This window comes from Canis aureus, chromosome 2 (genome assembly GCF_053574225.1).
Source record: "Canis aureus isolate CA01 chromosome 2, VMU_Caureus_v.1.0, whole genome shotgun sequence".
Classification (NCBI taxonomy): Eukaryota; Metazoa; Chordata; class Mammalia; order Carnivora; family Canidae; genus Canis; species Canis aureus.
In genome coordinates this window covers 64,506,995-64,524,274 of record NC_135612.1, presented here as the reverse complement: position 1 = coordinate 64,524,274, position 17,280 = coordinate 64,506,995, and the positions used below count along the sequence as shown (strand labels likewise).

At 41.8% G+C, this 17,280-nt stretch overlaps 1 protein-coding gene across 11 annotated transcripts in view; it reads right to left on the bottom strand.

Annotated features, from left to right (window-relative positions):
• LDB2 (LIM domain binding 2) overlaps positions 1–17,280 on the bottom strand; it is a 375,092-nt gene that overhangs the window by 232,584 nt on the left and 125,228 nt on the right. For all 11 annotated transcript variants that reach the window (XM_077876894.1, XM_077876907.1, XM_077876929.1 and 8 more), the window contains exon 2: positions 3,798–3,900. In XM_077876894.1, coding sequence (XP_077733020.1) covers positions 3,798–3,900 — 103 coding nt within the window. The remainder of the gene's footprint in view (positions 1–3,797; positions 3,901–17,280) is intronic.

Here is a 17,280-nt window from a genome sequence, read left to right as displayed (position 1 = left end):
AATGTCATGAGAATCAGAACTTTCTCCTTGCACCTCTCCCAGTTAAGAGAGATCTCATGAATGCACTAGGAACCACATATTCCCTACAGACGAAGAACATAGCCAACGTGGACCTGGACACAGCCTAAGTCTCCTGAGGGGCTTCCCAGTCCCATCACCCAGAGGGTGCTTGTGATGGTCACAGAGAGATAGGATGGTATGGGACACAATTCTACTACGTGCTCAAAAAGGCACAGAGAACTAGAAGTACTTTCTTGAGGCTCACAGTAACTGATCAAACTGAGAATGATCACTTTTGTAAAAGATGGGGAAGGGAAACAACATCCCATGCTGGACTTAGCACTATAAAGTAAGTGAAGAGAGGGCATAAGAATCCCATTCCTCTGCTTCCCTGGCCTTCTGTGTCAACTAAGCCTTGGTAATCATTTGTGACTTATGTTCCAGGAAATGTGTGAATTGACAAATCCATTCCTTCCCCTTTAGCAATGGGATGATATAGACGTGAGATGGGGGTAGGGAAGGGAGGGTGCCCTGGCTTGGACTTTGGACTCAGCCGACCTAAGGTCCAATGACTCACCAGCTGGGGCTCACTAGACAAAGTTTCTATTTTCAGAAAAGATGCTTTTCAACTCCAACAGTCTTTAACTACTGATCCGCTGTCAAAGAGAGAATTATTTGCCCCTGCTCTCTTCTCCACTTGAGATTCAATGTCACCCTGGGACAAAACCACCTCATAGACCTGCCCACTTCTCCAGCTGCTGAAGAAACACCTTCCTGATGTTTCCACCAGGCAGGGATGCACAGCTCAATTTCATGGCCTGGTAACCTTGTCCCCCTGGCACCTCTCGACACCAACCTCACCCCTAGTCTTCCAGGAAGACATCAGCAGTCTCCATCTGGCCCAATTATATCCCACCTGAGGAAGGAGCTCCACCCCCATCAGGAGAGGAAAGGGCTTGAGGACTGGAGTGGTGGGAGGAACATGATCAATACGGAGGAGTTTTCTGGAAAAAAAAAACTGTATGCTATTTCCGAAAGCATAATTATTTCCTGAATTATTATATCGCTGGTCCACCCCCAACCCACCCACCCCTCAATAGCTTAAAGTAGATCAGACCATATCCTAGAGCTTATCTGAAAACACCAGCAGAGTACTGTGGATTACATTCTTCCTGTTTTAGAAAGTCTAGTGATCTAGGTCAAGGAACTGTTTTGCCAACATTCTGTTTGGTGTTATAAACTTTTCCCCAAATGTCCTTTATTCATTCAATCATTCATTCATTCATTCATTCATTCAACAATTATTTATTGAGCATCTATTACATACAAGCTCCTGTATTAATCTGAGAATTCAGCAATACATAATATAAAGCTTGTGTTCACACGGAGATGACATTCTAATAGGATGGTGACAGACACCAAATAAATAAGCCAACACATATTATGGGATTTACTGTAGCTTAGAGATAAGATATCCTAGAGCCAGACGGACCCTGTAAACACAGAGTCATGGGGAGAGAAGAGGAAAAAAAAAAATTCTGGTAAGGGCTAAATAAGCCCCATCTGGCATATTTCTCAGTACCTAAGATAAATGTAATTTTGGGAAATTCTTTACATATAGAAATATAATAGCGAAGTCTTGTTTTCTTTCTCAGAAATCCAGGGCTGTCAGCTCCCCAGGAGGTCTCAAGGAAGAGCTGAAGCATCCAGTCCAGGGCCGGCAGGTGTTTTCCCTGCCTGGCCCAGACTGCCTGGACCGCGAATGGGTTAAGGTGGCCGCGCCAGAGCTTGGAGCGCCGCATAAACAGTGTGCGTCAGGCGTTCTAAGCATGCTTCATCTTCCCTGTCTCCCCGTCCTGGGCTGTCAATCAGCTGTCACTTGCCCGCACATCAGCAGCATGTGCACATCACCAGGCTGTCAGCAAAGCAGCTGATGAGACTCGGCTCCAAACTGTCAATCATCTTTGTTTCTCTTCTCTGCTCGGGAAATATTTTGGCTCACGGAAACAAAGAAACCTGGACAACAATGGCTTATAGTCAGGCGTTTACTCCTGTGCATATATGTGTATAAGTAAGATCTTAAATGGGTACCGATCGTGCCTTACCCTGGTGTTGGGGGAGGGGGAGGGGACAGGGGGGAAGATCGAGACTCTCTGTATTAGTACAGGCTTTAAAACTGTCATTCTAGTTCTCTGAGCAGACCCGGATGGATTCGCAAACCAAAAACCAAAAAGACAAAACAAAACAAAAACCCACAGGAACATAAAACAATAATAACTTGAAGTTATCTGAGCTTATGCCTCAAAAGAAAATAAGAAGGCTCAGAGGATGGATGACTGCATGGTTTGGAATTATTCACCATTGATCAGGCGGGCTTTTGGGGAGAGAGTAATTGTTGGATTGCTGAGTTCATTTATCTCCCGGGACTTCTGAAACAGCAGCTTCTGCACCCGACTCTCCTCCTCTCCAGGGCATGAGGCTGCTAGGAGGCACCCCCCACACACAGGAGAGCAGGTTAACTCTTCAGGACCCCCATGAGCTGGGCGTGCCAGTGCTTACAGTAGGAGTCTTTATGTTGAATGCAAAGACACTCTAAAACAGCACACCAGCAGCCCCCCTCGCCCATAATACTTATTAGAAATGTCCCATGCCCTTAAAAGCTCACAACAAAGAAATCTAAAGAGCTGCTCCTGGCAATGAGTTCCAATTGGGCAGCAAACTCAAGTTGTCCTGCTCTCCCCAGTTCGCCACTTGGGCGACATCACCAGGCACATAGTAGCATAATTAATCAGCTCATCATACAATAGATCAAAATACTACTAAGTTGTCCAAAGTACTCTAAAGTTTAAAAAAACCCTCTAGTGGCTTTCAAATACATTTAGCAACAAGCAGAGCTTTTAATCATGTTTATCATGAGCCCTATTATCTATCAATTGCCCAATGCTCTGGATTGACTTTTTCATACATACAGTGGCTGGTTCCATCATCATCTCCGTGTTTGTGACATTTGGGATGTTTTATCCTCTGACAGATCCTTTCATACGTGCAATGCTGATTTCTGAAAACACATCTCTTTCTGATCTAACCAGACATTAATTGCTTTTGTGCTGATGTTTCTCTGCCTCTTGGTCTTATAGCACAACTAGCAAATCTGATCTCTGACAAGTTGGCTGAACCTAATCAGGACAGATCAGCTGCTACCCAACGTGCCACAGGCAGTAATTTGAGGATCTTTACAGAGTTATCACTTGCCAGAAAGACAAGGAACTATAATTCTGTCAACACTAATCCAAAACTGTATGTTCAAAGCAACGATGGCCCCCTCCACCCCGAAGAAAAGATAGCACTTGTCAAATAAATACCTGAGATAATTGATAAGAAGAAATTAGGAGGCTGTGGCTGATACAGTGACTGTGAGAATTTCTTTTTTTAAAGGAACCTTCAGAAGCAGAACATTGGGTGTTAAGTGTCAGCTGTCAAGGATAAAGGAGGGTCACAGGAAAGAGACAGATGCAAACCCCGCAATCCAGCTCCCACTTATCATTGGGTGACTTGGTTCATATTTGCCTCGCTCTCTAAACAGACAGGTGCCCAAACATTCTCAGCCTCGAAGGAAAGCTCTCACAGCCGACTCAGGCTGCCACCCGGTGACAATGCCTTGATCGAAAGCAAGAACCTCGTCAGGAGTGGAGGTGTTATTGTCAGGCTGTCAGCCCTGTGCTATTCTCCGAAGACCCCTGTGGTTTTCTTACAGGCGCAAAAAGAAGGAATATTAGAAAAATAAACTTATTTCTTACTGTATCGCTTTGGTCCATCTTCCAAACAAAATGAAAGGGTTAATGTGGCATCGTCTTCAAAAAACTCGGTGGCAAATGCGTCCCACCAAAGGTTGTCACTATCCTGCAAAGAGACAGATAATTTATTTAACAGGAAAGAACAGAAAATACCTCAAAAGGGGAAAAGAAAAGGAAAAACAAAGACAAACCCTGTCACCACTTGCTTGTTATTTAGCATATATGTGTGTGGGTGTTCTAGAAGGCGGGTGGGCGAGCATGTGGTCACTCCTCAAATTAATTGCCTCAAATGGGGACTGAATTCCAATTCAATAAATTAGTTAATGTAAACTGAATGAAAATTAATTCTCCAGGACATATTTGGGGAGACTCTGGAACACAGTGTGACATTTTTTTAACAACAGGGTTTACATTCAATGTAAAACACATTTCAACTTCTTTTTGGTCTCTCTTTCTCTTTGCTCTTTTAAGAATATGATTTTACAAACAGAAACTGTCATATCGCAACTAGGTTAAGGAGAGTACATTTTTAAGACAATTAATGCAAAAAGGGGTGTGTGTGATTGGTAGCCCTGCCCTATACAAATATCCTATGAGAAACACGTATTGCCACATGGGTATACAAAGATAGATAATATTTGGGGTACTCGGTGCACAAACACCCATCACACACATATAGATTGTTCTGGAGGATTGTTTTAAGATTATAGGCAATCTTGTTGCCTTGCTATTAACATGCTTATTAAAAATAGAACAGTTCAGCAGAATGCAAACTATCCATGTGAACTCTGTTTGTCTTGGGTTGAGCTCCTTTTGCTCATCCAGAAAACACTTTGAAACTGACCCAATTTAAGGCAGTTAAAATCACTCTTAATCATTGAGGGGGACAGGGGCTCCTACAAACAGTGAATTAGGAAGGTTACATTGAGTGCCATATTCAAAATGGGGAATCATACCTGGCCTTGTGCTCTGCATCTTGCCCCCTGCACCCCCAAATTCTTAAGCACAATCTTTTCCCAGAGAATTGCTGGTTAGTGTCAGACTTTGGGAGGAGATGTTCTGCAGCTGCCTGTCAGATGAGGGAAGGGCAGCTCCCCACTCAGGGGCCCCCACGGCCCTGGCCCTGGCCGAGATACTGCAAGCCTCTCTTCTTCCCGTGAAGCTGCTCTGCTTATGACAACATTAAGTTGTTGTCACTGGCAGGCGTCAGGAATGAGCCTTCAGTCCTGGCAAGAATAATTAAAGGACCACTGAAGATTGATGCTGTCTGTTCTCATTTCAGAGAGCAACAGCTCAAGCAAATGAATTTTTTGGTCTCTCTTTTTTTTTTTTTTTTTTTTTTTTTCCTGGCTTCCTCCCAATCACCACACCGAAAGCCAACACTTTTCTTGGTAAAACACAGTAAATATAAAAGCACCCAGGGGCGATTCATGGCTCCACATACAAACTACCTCCCCTTTTTTTTCCTCAAAAACAAATATTTATTGAGCACTTATTACGTGCAGGCCCTCAGAGCACACAGCTGGTTGAAAGGCTGGTCCCTACCCTCAAAGGGCTCAAACCCACTAGCAGGAGACAGCCAAGTGAGCAACCAACAGGCAGCCTCCCTCCAGACCCAAGACCACAGCATGAAGCCTGGGTGTCATGGAAGCTGTCAGAGTTTCTAGAAAAATCAGTGGGCTTGGAAGTGGAAGAAGCAGCTGTGGAAAGAAACCCCAACTGAGAGCCTTGGTATCCTGGTTTATTTTATTTCAAATTGCTACACAGATGGAAAAAGAATAATAGTTAACATTTATTGAGTGCTTACCACATGCCAAGCATTATTCTAAGTACTTGATGTGTATTTTTCCCTCTCACTCCTTACTACTTCCCAGTTTCTTGTTTGGTGCTGTTTTGGGGTGGTTTTGCTGTTTGTTTGGTTTGTTGGTTTTTTTGTCCTTTCTCTCCTGTATAACTTTCTTTCTGAGCAGCGGCTCTGTTTTACTCGTCTCCCAGGCTCCTAAAGGTGTCGAGCCCATAAGTATTACTCAACAGAAGTTGTTCAGTGAATGAATGAAGCCACTCACATTATGTATTATCCCTACTTTACAACTGCAGAAACCAAAGCACAGGTGGTAAAGGTAATTTGCCACAAATGTAAAGTACACTCAGCCAATAAATAGTGGAGCTGGGATTTCAACTCAGACCCTCTGACTTCAGACCCCAGCCTCTACCTGACTCATTTCACTGGCAGTCTTTGCAAAGGCAGAGGTTAAGAGTTGGAAAGAAAGGGGGACGCCTGGGTGGCTCAGTGGTTGAGCGTCTGCCTTTGGCTAGGGTCGTGATTCCACAGTCCCCGGATCAAGTTCCACATCGGGCTCCCTGAGTGGAGCCTGCTTCTCCCTCTGTCTCTATCTCTGTCTCTGTCTCTGTCTCTCTCTCTCTCTCTCTCTCTCTCTCTCTGTGTCTTTCATGAATAAATAAATAAAATATTTTTTAAAAAAAGACTTGGAAAGAAAGGAGAGTGGAAAGGGAGTATTTTGTCTCAGATTGGTTTCTTTGTCCAGCTCCTTGCTTCACGGTGCTGCCATGCTGCCAGGACTCACACCCAGGAGAATGCCACAGCATCCCATCTAGCACCATGCAGTACCATCAGTGATACGACATCAGTGGCAGAACTCACTCCCATGGGCAATCTTCAGACTCAGGCTTCGTCCCAACACTGTCTTTTCCCAGCCATGTGAGCATGGACAATTTATTTTACCTCCTTGAGCCTGTATCCTGACTTGCAAGTTGAGGAAAATTATAAGAACACAACAACAGTAATTTTCTTGCAGAGTACATGTGACAATAACAACAATAATAATTATCTCTCAGGATTGACGTGAGGATTAAATAAATGAGTGGGCCTTAAGTGCCCAACAGAATGCCCAGGACACAGTGAAGATCAATAAAATGCTCCTTTCCTGCCTCTACTTGCCATCTTTAACATCATTTGTAAGTGATGAAACATTGCATGCTGTAAAGAACCGCATCAAAAATGCACTTTGTAAAGCAGCCTGTTGATGAATCAAGCATGTTTCTTCTCATCTCACTACTCATAATGCATTTACCTGGCAAAGGCACCTGCCTACAACAGAATTAAAACTCAGAACAGAGATGTATCAACTCTCTTTTGCCCTGGTGACTACTCATAGCCCCGTGACTAGATCAGATCCTGCACCTGCGTTTACCTGGAACCTAACTCTGGGTTTCTGGCAGGCATTCCCACTAGGAAATGGAGCAGTGAAAAGGAAAAGCCCAGGGAGAACCCAGGCTGAAGGAGGACTTGGGTTGAAGTGAGGTGTAACAATTGCCTAGGAGCAGTGGCTCGGGGTCCATTCCACCTAGACATGCAAGTGTTGGCGGGTGCTAAGAAAGACATAACGATCCAGGAAGGGGATATGCTCTTCAATTCAACCAACTGCAATGTAACAAGATGAGTCAGTGTCTCAGGAAGTGTTAGGACAGGTGCGGTAAGAGAAGGTTACATCGGGTAATTATACACACACACAAAAGTCAATTGGCTTTGGTTAGAAGAACATTTTCAAACATGTAAATTATGCCAGATACAGAATAGTTACAAAATATATATATTTGGGGGGGGTAGGGGGGTGGCTGATTGAATGAGTGAATGAATGAATGAATGAATGAATGAAATCCTTTAGTGTATACCATCACAGACCCAACTCGAGAAACTTACTCTACAAAGTTTTCAAGAGATCTTGATTGTTGGGGCACCTGGGTGGCTCAGTGGTTGAGCGTCTGCCTTTGGCTCAGATCATGATCCTGGGGTCCTGGAATCAAGTCCCACATCAGGCTCCCTAGAGGAAGCCTGCTTCTCCCTCTGCCTATGTCTCTGCCTCTTTCTGTGTCTCTCATGAATAAGTAAATAAAAATCTCAAGAAAAAAATAAAAAGATCTTGATTGTTGAGACCCTTTTTTGTCTCTTGACAGATATTTCCAGAATGGCATATAAAATTTTTGATAAATTTTTAAATTATAATTGACAACTGCCCCCAACACACAAATAGAAACTTTTCAATTTAGTCCTTATTTATAAGAGGACAGGTGTTTATGTAAGAAAGGAAATAAAAGGAGTAAAGCTTTGACAAAAAATTGCTAAATGTCAAGTATAGACCAGTCTTGTGTTGACTGTGTGTGAGGGAAGCAGATTATGGAAGGAATGTTGTGGAGGCTGAGGGGGAGCTGGGGTAATAGTAGTACCATAGCCCAGTATGTTCTAAGGGCTTTACATGAGTTGTACCCTCTTATATTCACAGCTCTTCAAATTGCTACCAAGGGGCCGGGCAGGCAGCCTCATAGAGAATTAATATCTCTAACCTCTATGTCACATTGACTTCAACATGCAAGCCCTGCCTCTTAATAGCTGGAGGACCTTAGTCACATCACCTGACTTCTTTGCATCTATTTGCTCATGTGTAAAATGGGAATAATAATTTCAGTGCCCACTGAGGCTAAAAAGTAACCACTTAGCACATAATAAATATGTTCAATCAATAGCAGCTATTATTATTCATTATTGTTTCATTTGACCCTAAAATAGAGAATCCAAACTTCAGAAACATTCAACTACTCAGTAAAGATCACACAGCTAGAAAGTGGTCAATCTAAAGTTCACTTACAAGTCTGCCTGACTCCAGTCCGGTTTTTAAAATTGATTTTATCTTTTAGAGCAGTTTTAGGTTCATAGTAAAATTGTGAGAGAGGACACAGATGTCTGTTCTATCCCCTGCCCCAACACATGCACAGCCTCCCACATTATCAATATCCTCCACAGGAGCAATATCTTTGTTTTGATTGATGAACCCACCAGTCCATGATTTTCTTCAAATAATTCTGCTTAAAAAGTGATTTTTCAACTTAGGTTGAGGATGAAGGTGGTTCACATGTGTAGAAGAAGTGGCCAGGGCAGCCCTGGTGGCTCAGCAGTTTAGCGCCTGCCTTCGGCCCTGGAGACCCAGGATCGAGTCCCATGTCGGGCTCCCTGCATGGAGCCTGCTTCTGTCTCTGCCTCTCTCTCTCTCTCTCTCTCTCTCTCTGTGTCTGTCATGAATGAATAAATAAAAAATCTTTTAAAAAAAAGAAGAAGAAGTGGCCAGCATTGCCTAGAAGAAATTTCTGCTAGAGCAGGTCTCTGACTTGGATGTTTTCAGATTTTTGTCCCCTTTCCCTCAAATTCATATGCTTGCCCTGGAAATCAGCTTCTTCTTTATATACCCCTTCCTTCTATTTTGCTGCCTCCTATAGTTTCTGGGATCAGTTAGACAATTGGTGGAAGACATTTGCATAATAACAAGGCTAGGTGTCCAGGCTAGCTGAAATGCAGCTACAAAGGCTTCTATGGAACCAAGTAAGAAACCTCTGGCAGAAATCAGACAGTCTTGAGTGGTAGAAGCTCAGTTCTTAGCTCACAGCCGCTTCATGAGCTGTGGGCAATGATAACAAATCAGTCCCTCTGTCATTCAACTTCAGTCATCTAGAATGATATGAGCCTTGCAAAGGCCACAGGTGTTCTGCTTGGCCACATGTGAAGAAGAGCAAAGGACTGAGGGAATATAAGGAAAAATGACTGGTTAACATTCTGCAGTTGTATCTACAGGCTGTATTCTCACCTCTTGACTGTAAACCTAGTGCCTCCATCTTTGGAGAAATGGAAGAACCACAAAATTCCCAGTTCTCCTTGCAAAGTGGACAACGTGGCCAAGCTCAGAAAGTTGACCAGTCGGAGGCTGCATGAGTAAAGTTTCCAAGGTGTTTTGAAGCAAGGATTACAAAGAGAAGCTCACCAAATCTGAAGTTTGAAGGGGATGAGGTGCAGTTTAATCCCTTCAAATCAAACTTGGAGATTAGCCAAGAGGTGCCTTGAGACTGACAAGTAGGCCAAATTCAACATTTTGGTACTTCCAAGTAAAGGTTATGGTAAATTACCTCAAAAACAAACCAAGGGCCCAACCAATCATATTGCTAGATGTATGGGAGGGGTGTGCACATCAGTTACTAGTAGTTATAATAGATATGACATTTGCTATGTACATGGTAAAAGATATTGAGGGAAAAGCCATTCTTATCACATTATCACACTAAAAAGGCACCAGACACAGCCAATTTTCCTGTGTTTAGCCAAAGGACCTCACACAACTTATCTTTATGAACCAAGGGTTCCTGGTTAACCATTGCCTGCCTCCCTATCTTTGCGTATGTTGCTCTTTTGGCCTGCGATGCACAGCATAGGCCAAGCCCCAGTCTTTGCACTCCTTTTTCACTGTCTCCTATGCTGAGAAACCTTGAAAACTCTATCCCCATTAGCACATGAATCAAAGTATAATTGAATCACTGTCTTATAATCCTGTAGTAAACTGGGAAATACTTAAGGAAGGAAGGGATGAGATATTAGGCACGGCTCCATCCTCAATAGAGCTCCCACCTATAGATGACCCAATAAGGAACAGGAAAATGGAATGAGCAAATGGAAAGGCTATATCCACACAAACTCTCCAGCTAGTACCCTGGGAGTCTTGAGAGTCTAAACTCAGTGGCCAGGGAACCAGGATGGCATTCAAGCTAAGTTGTCTCTTTCACTTTGTGTGAGCAGATGCACCACCCGTGCATGTGAGAAGTTCACATGGAGACCGAAATTTTCAAAATGATCTCATACCCACATCGCCACTCTATTGAGCCACCTTTGGGGTATTTTTCTTGTGCTTTTCAGCAAAATGTTGGTTAAATGAATACACTGTACTGACTGTAACTTAAGTAAGTGAGGTTTTACTTTATTAATTTTTTAAAATAGAGAATAGAAGAAATGTGAAGACCCATGGGCCCATTATCCAGAATTAACAATTATTAAAATGATATCTTATTTTCCTTTTTAAAAGGCGTTAAAAATTATAAATAAAAATAAATGTCCTGGGTCCCCATATCCTGCTCTGTTTTCTTCTCCTCTCCCCCAGGCTCCCATAAGCAACTGTCTCGTGGAATTCATATGGCTCTCCCTACCCCATCTTTTATATTTATACACATGCATGACTCCATTCATATACAGTCTTATTTTGTTTTTAATATTTTATTTAAATGATATTGTACATTATGTTTCTTTCCTTAAACTTGCCTTTTTTTTTTTTTCATTCAACATTGCTTTTTGGAGACATATCTGTTTTATATATCAGGGCCTCTTCTTCCCTGTATAAGCTACATGGCAGTGCACTGAATGAATGTAATGTATTTTATTTAAGCATTTTGCTACTAATGATCTTTAGATAGTTTCTAATTTTTTGCTATTACAACAATGCTGAGGTAAGTATCTTTATAGTGTCCCTTTGTGCACATGTGTAAGAAGTTCTTTGGGGCCTTTATCTAATTTGCCCGTACCTAGGTATAGGGTATGTACTTGTTTATATTTTAACTCTTATATAAGGAGGTCTCTGTGCTTCCAAATTGAATACTTCTGGTTGGACTGATGCATGGGTAAAGATGAAACAAGGTGCATTTCTAAGCAATGTCTTTTTCCAAGCAGTATCCAATAAAAGGATCAACCTAATTACAAAACAAAGTCCAGCCTGCCAGGAGAAGGATGAACATCTAAGAGTCCAAAGAAGACACAATAATGGAATAATAACAAACTAATAAATTAAAAAATGAAATTAAACAGTTTTCCTATTATTCTCTTAAGGCAGAGGGTATCTCCGGGGCTTCATTCACCAAAAGGAGGATTATTTCTTGATGCTGACACAAGAACGATAGCCTAGGCTCTTCGTGGTCCTTCAAAATAACTCATGAAACAGAATCCACGTGGGAGGAGGTGGTGATCCCACTCTGTACACCCTGCCAGCCACAAGGCTCCTGATCGAGGCCATGCATTTTCCAAACAGACAGATCCTTCCAATCCTTGCTATTGTTTGGTATCTGAACAGCACATATTTAGTGTTTAGTGAATATTAATAAGTAAGAAAGTGGATTCTTTTCCCAAAGCTGGAAAGTAACAATAGCAGAGAGCAGCCTCCAGGTAAATAAAGATGAAATTAACTCAACCTAAACACAGGCAGGGGGTGCGATGTCGACAATTCTCGTATATTTTAATTAGGCAAAAATGCCACAGAAGCCTCTCCACTCCAAATAAACTCCTGTATGCATTTCTGTGATTAAAATCCTTGGTCCTCTCGTCCATCTCACAGGTGAGTCCGAGTATCCCTGGCAGCCAAATCATATATCAGGATGAGAGATACACTCAGGTCAAAGAGCAGAAAAGAGGCTTAATTACATTTAAAAATCCACAAAAGCATTTTCTTTCCATCCCAGATTCTCTCCTCTTCCCATCTCTGTCCCTCTCCACCAAAAACAGGATCCTGGTGCTAGGGCTGCCCCCCGGCATCTGTAACTTAAGTACTGACAGGTTATGTGGGATTTTTGCCAGAGTAATTATTTTTCAATTCAACAATAATGAGAAATTACCATGGCAACCACTTGTCACGTGGCACACATACACCCCCTCTAAAGAATGAAACCATACATAAAGCATCTATTTCTTGAAAAAATGTGTTTTTTATGAAAATAAACTTAAACAGGTCAAAGTGGAGAGAGTGTGTGAAGGGGTCTGGAAACAGGAAGATGAGAAGAGCACTGCCTTTCTTTAGTATCTTGTGGTTCTAGAAAATAACATCTTACAACGCTACCTCCTTGTACTCACACATGGACAGCACTCTATTAATTTGTATCTTACCAGTTCGGTCACTCCCATTTTGCACATGTCAGCTAACCTCCCTCAGAAGACACTGAAGAAAAAATGAACGCGCTCAAGGACACGGGAAGAAGCACATTGGATCAGACTTGCTTTCCCAAAATTTCTTTGCCAATCACACTCCTATATTGAGACAGGAGACAATAAAAACCCCCAGCCTCGTGCCTTTCCCTTCGTGGAAGCCCCCTTGTACTAAGGGAGTGCGGGTCACTTATTTTCTCTAACTACAAAAGCCTTTTCACTTCCTTAATCCCCAGTCACTTTTTCTTCCAACCAGAAAGCCTTGTATCAAACCGGGTTTATTCCAAATTAGCCACATTTAATAATCGTAGTCAACCATCACAGAGCACTTACTATGTGCCAGCCACCATTCCTAACGCGTTGAATAATACAATCTCTTGAAATTTCACAGAGATCCTATAGGATAAGTCCTTCTAAGAACCCCATTTCATAAATGTGAGGATCAAGGGACAGAGAAGTTCAGTATTTGCTTAAGATCACGTAGCAATCAAGCTGCAGGGGGTTCAAACACAAGGACCCTGGCTCTTGAGTTTGAGCTCTTATAACCACTCTATCATGATGTTCTTTCATCCAGAACAGTAATCTTCCAGGTATCTATGGTCTTCTTACTTGTTTCAACATCCAATAGCCCTGAGTGCACCAAATGTTTGGGGTTCCCCCTCTTGAACATATAGCCAAAGCACATCTGTGAAATTCTACATCAAGACACAGGAATAAAAGTAATATGGTAGCCTCAGTTGCTCTAACCAACCAGTATTTGCAAGAGCATTTGATGGACACAGGCAGAGCATTCTAAATCCCCTCTTTTCATTTATCATGGGATTTTTTTTTTTTAATGCTCATGTCCCAGGGATTGCATTTTTCTTCTCTCCTTGTCATCTATGATTTTGCTCATTCTCGCTTAAATTGCATTTTATTTAGCAATAAACATTAGCTATCATTTTAACAGAAATTTTAAACCGCATGGTATCAACTAGTAAATTATGTGTCTTGATAGAACATCTCAGGGTTCAACTCACAATCCAAGGCTTCCCTTCAGAAAGTGCTCACTATATTTCACTCTTTAGTGTTCATCAACGCTGCCTTGGGAAAGAAGTGCATTAAAACAGGCAGAAAGACAAGTCTTGGCATCTGGCAGGTATGGTTCTTGAGCAAAAGATACATCAGTGCCTTTTCCCCCATACACCAGGAAAATTCATGTATTTCAATCTTCATTCTTGACCCAATAAACCATTAATTAATTGTGAGCATTCTGGAGAGAAATGTTATTTATGATAATCTAAAAATAATGACTAAGATGTATGCATGTTTTATGCACCCAAAGCTGAGCTTTTTGCCACTGGACTTTTCATAACTATGATAAAAGAATAATTTTTTTATTCCTGTAAGCTTTATGAGGGTAGGCTCTATATCCATACATTTGGCATATACAGCACAAAATAGCTAGCCAAAATGCAACAGATAAGTATTTGGTTTCTTGATTATTATAATTATATAATTAACAAAATAAATATTTATTTAATGAAACCCAAGCATATTTTTGAAATTCTGAAGAAAAACAATAGTTGTATTTTCATTACGGTTGAACACTTCCACTCTCTTCTCTGTTCACATGCCTGGTACATAGCGGTATTACCTATTTACTATATGAATCAATGAAAATGCTAAGAGTTCTGCAATGACTTATTTCCTAGACTTTACAGTATCCCGATCAAACTGGTACAATTTATGTGAGGAAACTGATGCCTCAGGTGGTCACAGACCAAGTAAGAGGCAACCCTGGAATTTGATTCCTAATCATTTTGATCCCTGAACATTCAGTTCTATACACAGAGCTTCAGTGCCAATTCTGATCTGTATCATTCTGGTAGTTTTCCTCTGGTGAAGGAGAACTAATGTTTTCTTCATAATTAAACTTCCTGTTTTCCACTCCAACATGGAGACATAGACTCTAACATATCAAAAATAATATATTAGGGACCCCATGCAAATCCCCTTTGAAAATGACACAGCAAGGCATTATTCTAGAAGGAGGGGTCTTGGGGTGCCTGGGTGGCTCAGTCAGTTCAGCGTCTGCCTTTGGCTCAGGTTATGATCTAAAGGTCCTGGGATGGAGCCCCACCTTGGGTTCCCTGCTCAGCAAGGAGCCTATTTCACCCTCTCTCTCTGCCTCTGCCTCTCCTCCTGCTCATGCCTAAAATCTTTAAATTAAAAAAAAAAAAAAAAAAAGCAGAGGTCTTGTTGGTAGCCCTTCTGCAGCGGTAAGCGCTGTATCTCATATTACATCACAGCACCTGGGTGCCACAGGTCCTGAGATGCAACATGATGTGATAAGGCACCAAGTCGTATATCTTGAGAAAAGCTCATCATAAAATCAGGTACAAATTTTCTGTTCCAACATAAACACAGCCGGCAGGAATACATTTCTGGAAACACTCACAAGATGCAAAAGCTTGTTTTTGTGACCCACCCAATCGCACCAGAATCAAATGAAGGAACATTTCCTGGAGTCATCACTAAAAATTGGAAGAGACTGGGCCAGGACTGAGGCATCAGGGACCCACCTTAGAAGAGAAAACTCGAGAAAACTTTTCCTTCTTTCTACTTGGGAAAAAATTTTTTAAAAGATTTTTGTTCACAAAGCTAAATACAAGAAAACGAGCATATTCAGAAGATAGGTTTATCTTGACCATGATTGAAGGTTTCCATTTTCTTCTCTATTTACATATCTGTTTACTAGAGGACTTAGATTCTCTGTGATTTGCCAGTGACCCCTGTACCACATCTCTCAGCATCTCCCTGGGACTCCAGAACTGTGGCACCAGCCACCTCATTGACGGCCCCACCTACGAACCAGGGAGGTGTCAAGACGGAACATGGCTGAAGCCAGACCCACTCCCATTTCCACCCCATCCCAGGCTTCTTCTCTCCAGTCTTTTCCCTCCCAACAATGTAATGCCAGTTTCCCAGTCCCCTAGGCCAAACTTACGGGACACATTCTTGATTCCTCTCTTCTTAACCCCACTCTTTTCTACTCTGTCAGTAACTACCATCAATCTACTTTCAACATTTAATGGAACCCATCCACCATCTTCTCTCTCTGCCATCACCCCTTGTCTGGGCCTCTAGTAACTCCAGCCTGGACAACATAACCACTTCCCCATCCTTCTGTCCACCAGGACCCTGGTTCCCTGGAAGCATGTGCTCTGCAGAGAAGCTTGTGTGACCTTTAAACAATGCCTACCGGTTGCATCACTCCCTGTTAGAGCCCTCTGGTGGTTTCTCATTGCTGTTCTCGCCAGGGCATACACTGCCCTCTGTGGTCAGGACTTGGTCCTCCTCTCTGGCTTCAGTTAACTTCACTGTCCACACAGATTGTAAATCCAGGCCCTTGCCACAAGGACCTTGTTTCTGCTGCAGGGCGATCCTCCACTCTGCCATGGAGCCCTTTGCATAAGCTATGCCACCAGCGATGAATGACTTTCCTCTACTTGACCTGGCTTTCTCTCCCTTGTCATTCAGATCTCAGCTTCCCCATCACTTGTGACCATGTCATCTATAGGATCCAACTCACTATCACATCAGTCAATGCTTTTCCTCCAGGAAGTACTTATCACTAGACTTTTAAATTTGTTTATTGTCTTCCCACCACCTGGAAAAATTCACTGGGAGCATGGGATCCTGCTGCCTCCTTTAGGGTGGAACCAGGCACATAATGGGTGCTTAGTAAATGACAGAATAAATGAATATACAAAAAAATGTGCTAAACAAACAAGAAAAAAGACAAGATAAATCTATTGAGGAGACCGCATTAATTGCTTCCACTGGGCAGCCATTCCCAGACTCAGACTTGTCATAGCCCAGTTGACTGCAACTACATAATGAGTACCAGGAACTTACCAGAATCTTTATGCACTTTAATTTTTTAAATAAATATATGCCATGAATTAAAAGCATTAAAAATATTTATGCCCTTTGACTCAGTAATTCTATTTCTGGGAATCCATCCAAAGGACATAATCCAAAAATATGTAAATGCTTTATACACAAAAATATTCACCATAAGAGCATTCATAACAGCATAAAAACTACAACAATGTGCTGCCCTACAAGAGAGGAATGATTCAAGAAGCGATGATAAGTCCACTAGAAAAAAAAAAAAGAGGAATCTTTAAAAATAACGTGTCCCCATGGTTTATAATGACACAAAGGCATTCTTATGTTATAATGTAAAAGGAAGAAAGCAAATAGAACACAGAGCAGGACAACATGGTGGCCTGGAAAGCAGACAGAAACCAAATGTATGGTCAAAATGGCACAGGGGAAGATGGACTCTTTGATAAGCACGGTTGAAACTATTTGATAAACACGGCTTTTCACATGGAAAAAATAAGTAAGTTTGATTCTACCTCACATAACCCAATATAAATCCCAGATGGATTAAATATATAAATGAAGAAGAAATTTTCAAGCTCTTTGAAAATAGGAGAATATCATGTGTGATCAGCAAGGGGAAACTTTTGTCAACAACATACTACAAGGACAAATCATATAAGAAACAAGCCATCCATTTGAATATATCAACATATAAACATACCACATAACAAAAGACACCATAAACAATGCTATAGTCTAAGCAACAGGCTGGCAGAGAGTTAGTAACTAGAGTATATAATGAACTGTAAAAAT